This window comes from Photinus pyralis, unplaced genomic scaffold (assembly GCF_008802855.1).
Source record: "Photinus pyralis isolate 1611_PpyrPB1 unplaced genomic scaffold, Ppyr1.3 Ppyr1.4_LG8, whole genome shotgun sequence".
Lineage (NCBI taxonomy): Eukaryota > Metazoa > Arthropoda > Insecta > Coleoptera > Lampyridae > Photinus > Photinus pyralis.
In genome coordinates, this window is record NW_022170819.1 from 5,850,142 (window position 1) to 5,856,012 (window position 5,871).

Consider the following 5,871-nt stretch of genomic DNA (forward strand, 5'->3'; position numbering starts at 1 on the left):
TATTTTCAGAGCTTTCCAACGACGTATCACACATGGGGGGTCACTATTTAAGATTTAAAAGTTGGGGTGGCTGGGGCGCAGGGGATTGGAGGGGGTGCGTCGCCAACTATGTCATTGTGATTCCCCCTCCGAATTACCGAAACGGATTTTGATTTTTTTAAATATCTCGTTTATTTAATAAGATATGGGGGGTGGTAAGTTTTCAAATTGTCACCCTGTATATTAAGTACTCACTAGACACAGTCTGCCAAAGCATTTAAGAGTCAGTATATAATTTATTGTAAATCATTTATTATAGGTGGTACAGGCAATTGATCAGGCGTGATCAAACAACTTCATATTTCGTGTCCGTGCACGTGCTATCTTTATAATAAAAATAGTGAGTAAAAGCAACTATAGTTCTCCAGACCAAGCCCGTTTGCCGTGCCTCTTGATATTGCAAATAATTCTGAGGGAGCAGAAGTATAGAATCTCAATGGCTGACGTAACCGAAAATCCAATAAATAATCCTAGAAATCCGCCCATATTGGACAAAAGGTCGACCACTCCAAACCCTGCGTTCCTTTTGCAGCTCAAAAACTGCAAATCTTTGTAAAACACGTTCAACTTGGAGAAATGCGCACTGAAAATGGAGAGATGTGAAACGATGGCTTTCGTCGTTTCTTACTTTTGTGCTAGATCGGCGGATTCCTGACTGGGAGTAATGCTCATAGCTATTTTCCAGTTCCAATCAGTATGTGAAGTCTCCACGTCGTACGACAGAGAAGCGCAAAGTGGCAAGCAGTCACACTGTTGACTCGATTCCATTCCGGCTTCAATTTTGAAATAATCAACTGGAATTGGTAATGAATAAATTGGTAGTATAATTAACTGAATAGATGCTAACTTTTACTTTGCTTCACACAGTATTTGTTACGAGGACCACATAGGGTCGAATCTGAAAATAAAACTACGGAAGAGAGGATGACGTCATCTGTTTATCTGATCTGATCTTACGTGGGTAATGAAATGGAATACATCGGCATTTATTGAAGGTGTAGTTAGCTAAGCATTCAGTGAGGCAGTTTTGCTGCGTGTACAATCGGAAACTGGTCAAGTTCCTCTCGCCGGCCAGGTAACACTTCCTCTCATTTGGAGAGTAACCCCACAAATCGGCCGAGATCGTGATCCTGGATGGTTTTATCGCGACAAGTACAGCTTGATCCAAAGGTAATTGAAAGTGTTTGTCCATGTTGGGAAATTCGCAAGGATGGTGTAAGGCGACCTACTGACGAAGTTACCTTGATTCCCTCAAACGCCAACCTACCTTAAACCCTTGCAAAGGTTCCTTACAGATGTAATCTATATGGCTGTTGTTTGTGTAAATTGCGTCTATGGACAGCCCCCCTTCCACTCCATTTATGAAGGTCCGCCTGGGGTAAGCGCTAGAAAGCGCGCCTGGTGGATAACCGTCTTGGAGAGACCATTGGTGTACTTTCGTCCCTTTTGATCGCACATCCGGCTCTACCCTAAAACTTTTTTCATTGCAAAGACTTTGAAATGCGGCTCACCCAAATTTAACGATGTCTTCCAAAGGAAGCATGTTAAATGTGTAACACACTCCTTCTGAAGTAATAATGGGAACAAAAGCATGGGATATATTATTTATTTTATTGCCCAACCATTTTATAGTAGCCATTGTAAATAGACCATAGTATGAATGTATCTAAATTTAAAAAAATCATTTTGATTTAAAACGTTTTTTTTAATAAAGGATGTCCTTGGAGTATGTCACGTTGATTAAAATATTTGTTGCCATTTTATGCTATATCATCGCTTATGGGACAGGAACACCTTCCAAGACTAGCCTTTATGAAAAAAATATGTTGCAAACGGAGTAAACGTACATCGTACAGTTTGTAGCTCGAGTAGGGAGTCAGAGTTTGATTCCAGTTTGATATATCAAACTCAGTGTCACAAATCAAATAGGCTGCTTGCAAGTACTCCTCCCTAAAACATATGTTATACGGAATTGGTCGATTCTCATTTAGTATACTCCAATTTGCTAAACGTTCCATTACGTCCCCTTCTCAAAAACATTTCGGTAATGTTGAACTTTTGAGGATCAAATTTGGCCTCTGGACAGATGGTGACCGCCGGAAATGGTATTTCGTGTATGGTGGTCTCCTGGGTTTCGAACGTCACCATCACCGGTGAACTCATCCACTTGGAAAATGTTCTGTTAGTCAACGAAACGCAGCACACGCAAAAGAAGATTACAATTCCAACCCATACCACCCTGAAATATTGTTTTAATCTTCTGGCATTACACGCTCGGTACCTCTCTATGAAATGGCGTCCGCGTTCCCCAACATACTTCAGGCCGTGAATTGTGGTTGCATGGCAGTACTGAGCCAGGTAACATTTCAAATGAAAGAAAAATGAGCGCTTAGTACATTTGTCGTCGTTCCAAGCACCAACTCGAATTAACTTTGTCTTAGTTAATTGAGGTGTTTTTTTCTTAAGTTTCATTTTGAAAGCGCTAACCGCAATAACTGAAATCAATGCTTTATTGCTACGGCGCGGCGGTTGGGTGATTAATTGTTACTTGATTGGTTTGTGAGTAGTAATTATTGGGACGGCGGTAAGTAAAATAATGACAAATGAAATGCGTCTTACATTACTATATAACGGGTGATCAAAAATGAGTTGCTGTCAAGTCGCCTTTGGAAGTTCAAGTTAAATACGAATTCCCATATAAACAAAAATTCCAAAGGTGACTCGAAAGCAACTCATATTTGATCGCATTGTAGAAAACGCGTTTTGTATTAGGGACTACCCGTGTTAAATGACAAAAAGCATTCAACGGTACATCCACTTAATTTCATTTTTGGAACATATTTCTTCCAAAGCAAAGCAAAATGATTAGACCAACAGGGTGGTAATTTGAAAACTTACCAACCCCTCCATGTAAATAAACGATATATTAAAAAAAAACAAAATCCGTTTCGGTAATTCGGAGGGGGAATCACAATGACATAGTTGGCGACGCACCCCCTCCAACCCACTGCGCCCTGGCCACCCCAACTTTTAAATCTTAAATAGTGAACCCCCTATGTGTGATACTTTCCAACCATACTAAATAGCATTACATTTAGGTTAGTAATTATCCTGCAAATCAAAAAATAAACTAATATCATACATTTTCTAAAGTTGGCGTTTATTTCAATAAATGTTCAAAATGGTTTCCGTTATTGGTAAAACAGTAGTATAATATATTCTCAAACTCTTGTCAAATGTTGGTTTTGCAATATTTCGACATTCTTGAATTATTCTCTGTCTTAGTTCTTTATTTGAATTTAAATTAATTTTTGGTAAAAATGCCAAACCAGGCTTTCGCAGAAACAACGGATTTAGAATTGTTAAGTGAATCTCAAGCAAATGTACCTAATAATTACAGTTCGATTGTCTCGAAAACTAATATGTAATCAAACGTTAAAGCAAGGAAATCGACGAAAATAACAAAATTTACCTAGGAAATTCGGGTCGCAACCTTTTGAGGTCAGAGGGGCGTGTTCAACCTTTTTTGTAACAAAAAACAACACAGACAAAAAAATAAAAGTGTTAGTAAATCGCACTGCACAAAAAGTATTGCGTAGTAGCAATGCTAACGTCTGACACGGAAGGTTAATCGTATAAAACGGTAAATAATACTCAAAAGAATCAATTATTCGAATAACTTTACACTAGTATAGGAAAAATTTGGTTCGACTACGACTGTCCTTACAATCGTGTATAACAGCATAAAAGTGACGTTATTTTCAAGAAAATTACCTGACGGTACAAGTCGCTTTAGAAGCCTGTTATCGAAAAGGTCGAAAAGCGTTGGAATGATTGTGTAGCTCTTGAAGGTGGTTATGTTGATGAAAAAATGTTGCTTTCTTTCTTGCTCTTTCTCTCTCTCAAAAGGATGGTATACCCGCGCTCAATGTCATAATCGTGTGAAGGGTTTTTTGAAGAGGCTAATTGTTGGATATGAAAATGACCACATATTTCTCAGAATTTTATTTTTTTTAAACTCGGCTATGTTTTAAAATTTAAATACAATTCAGTATATATCTCTAAGGTTTAGGGGTTCAAGCATTACTAACGGGTAGCAGCTCATTACAAATAGTAACATTAAAGACGACTATGCGATTTTCAAAATGGGGGAAAAATTCATACGCGTTAATTCGAAAACCTAAACAGAATTAGTAAAAATCACAGAAATTCAAGAACTTCTTAATTTCAAAATCGCAGAAAAATTCTAGTGCTTCAAACACATTACAGTAGGTATCCTAAAATTCATATTTTTTACTCGGGAAACGCCCATAAAAGGCAAAATTCAATGTGCTCAAAATCAATAAATAGTGCCTGCGGTCTTTAGTGGGCCTTCATACGTTTCGTTTCTCCAAACCAAGCGCCGATGCCGTGCCTTCTTATGTTAAAACCAACTCGAAGCGTACCAAAGTACACGATTTCAATTGCCGACGTAATCGAGAATCCAATGAATAATCCAAGTAGACCGCCCACTTTGGAAGCAAAGTCGAACGCACTAAACATCTCGCTCCTCATGCAGCTCAAAAACTGCAAATCTTTGTAATAAACGCTTAACCTTGAAAAGTGCACACTGAAACAAAGGGGATGCTTGCGAGTTTGTTATGAAAATGTAACTTACCCGTTGTAGGAAATGTTGTCGTTGTTGTAAAGTGCCTTAACCTTTCCTTTCCAGTTCCAATCAGTGTAAGATGTTTCGACATCGTAGGAGAGCGAGACGCACGGTGGTAAACATGCGCACCTTTGAGAGGAATTTTTGCTGCTTTCAATTTCCATGTATTTAACTACAAATGATGCGTATTGGCCCCATATCTAATTGACTGGGAGACGGTGACAGATTTCGATCGGTTACTTCTTTGTAGCGCAAACGCAGTGGGAGGGATTTATTCTCGCTAGGGATTTTTTTTATTGTTGGTAGTTTGCGTCCATTTAATTCAGTCAACAGAAATTTGTCATCATCTCCTTGTGTATAAACCTAGACTCGTACTCACGTCTACTAAACCTCATACATTCATTATTGGCAGGACCACATGCCCTGGTTCCTTGGAAGACTGCGAAAGGAGAGAGGTAGATAATTAAACTTGAGTAGCTACAGTGCTTACGTGGAAAATAAAAGGGGATGCACCCACATAGCTCCAAAGTATAGTTCGCCAAGCACTCGTAAAGACAATTTTGTTGCGTGTAATACCTGTAACTGGCTAAATACTTTTCGTTGGTCAAATAACACTTTCGGATGTTTGGCGTGTAGTGCCTCAATTCAGCAGACATGTTTATCAGCGTTGGCCTTATACCGACAAGTACAGCTTGATTTAAGGGTAGGCGGAAATGCTTCTCCATGTTGGGAATTTCGCACGGATGGTGCAACGCAACCTAAATATTTGATGTATTACTTTATAGTCCAGTAACTATATACATCAGACCATGCGTCAAATCCATAATTTCAAACAGTTCCAAGATTGGGCTACTAGTTCAAAAGTTACAGCCCTTTGAATTTTCTTTCGAAATTGTTTTCTAGTCCATAACTTTTGATTGAGAAGTCTGATCGAAAAAGTAAGAATTGTATTGGATTCTACGCACCAAAATTAATAAGAAAAAGTGTTTTCCCGAGAAATTTTGGTGCAGTAGATTTTTGGTACTAGTAGTTCAAAAGTTACAGCCCTTTGAATTTTCTTTCGAAATTGGTTTCTAGTCCATAACTTTTGATTGAGAAGCCCGATCGAAAAAGTACGAATTGTTTTGGATTCTACGCACCAAAATTAATAAGAAAAAGTGTTTTCCCGAGAAATTTTGGGGCAG

General features: G+C 38.5%; 2 protein-coding genes across 2 annotated transcripts; both read right to left on the minus strand.

Annotated features, from left to right (window-relative positions):
* Nucleotides 1–393: 393 nt before the first annotated feature.
* LOC116178336 (pickpocket protein 28-like) lies at nucleotides 394–2,511 on the minus strand. The gene is made up of 7 exons (XM_031497803.1): nucleotides 2,321–2,511; nucleotides 2,036–2,278; nucleotides 1,887–1,989; nucleotides 997–1,264; nucleotides 887–949; nucleotides 668–833; nucleotides 394–622 (listed from the first exon to the last, which is right to left on the minus strand). Exons 1-7 carry the CDS (start codon nucleotides 2,509–2,511, stop codon nucleotides 394–396), a joined length of 1,263 nt encoding a protein of 420 aa, XP_031353663.1.
* A 1,563-nt stretch (nucleotides 2,512–4,074) lies between these two features.
* LOC116178856 (pickpocket protein 28-like) lies at nucleotides 4,075–5,357 on the minus strand. The gene is made up of 4 exons (XM_031498485.1): nucleotides 5,178–5,357; nucleotides 5,067–5,126; nucleotides 4,697–4,859; nucleotides 4,075–4,648 (listed from the first exon to the last, which is right to left on the minus strand). The coding sequence occupies exons 1-4, from the start codon at nucleotides 5,341–5,343 to the stop codon at nucleotides 4,402–4,404; spliced, it is 636 nt and encodes a 211-aa protein (XP_031354345.1). The 5' UTR covers nucleotides 5,344–5,357; the 3' UTR covers nucleotides 4,075–4,401.
* Between the last annotated feature and the right edge of the window lie 514 nt (nucleotides 5,358–5,871).

Excerpts from the sequence above, each read along its gene's own strand:
- LOC116178856 (XM_031498485.1), bottom strand. The coding sequence starts at position 5,343 with ATGTCTGCTGAATTGAGGCACTACACGCCAAACATCCGAAAGTGTTAT. Across the intron at positions 4,860-5,066 it reads ATGTATGAGGTTTAGTAGAC|TTAAATACATGGAAATTGAA; the intron begins GTGAGTACGAGT and ends CATCATTTGTAG. Across the intron at positions 4,649-4,696 it reads GACAACATTTCCTACAACGG|TGTGCACTTTTCAAGGTTAA; the intron begins GTAAGTTACATT and ends CCTTTGTTTCAG.
- LOC116178336 (XM_031497803.1), bottom strand. The coding sequence starts at position 2,511 with ATGAAACTTAAGAAAAAAACACCTCAATTAACTAAGACAAAGTTAATT. Across the intron at positions 950-996 it reads TATTCCATTTCATTACCCAC|TTTTATTTTCAGATTCGACC; the intron begins GTAAGATCAGAT and ends TCTCTTCCGTAG. Across the intron at positions 834-886 it reads CTGTGTGAAGCAAAGTAAAA|TTGATTATTTCAAAATTGAA; the intron begins GTTAGCATCTAT and ends TACCAATTCCAG.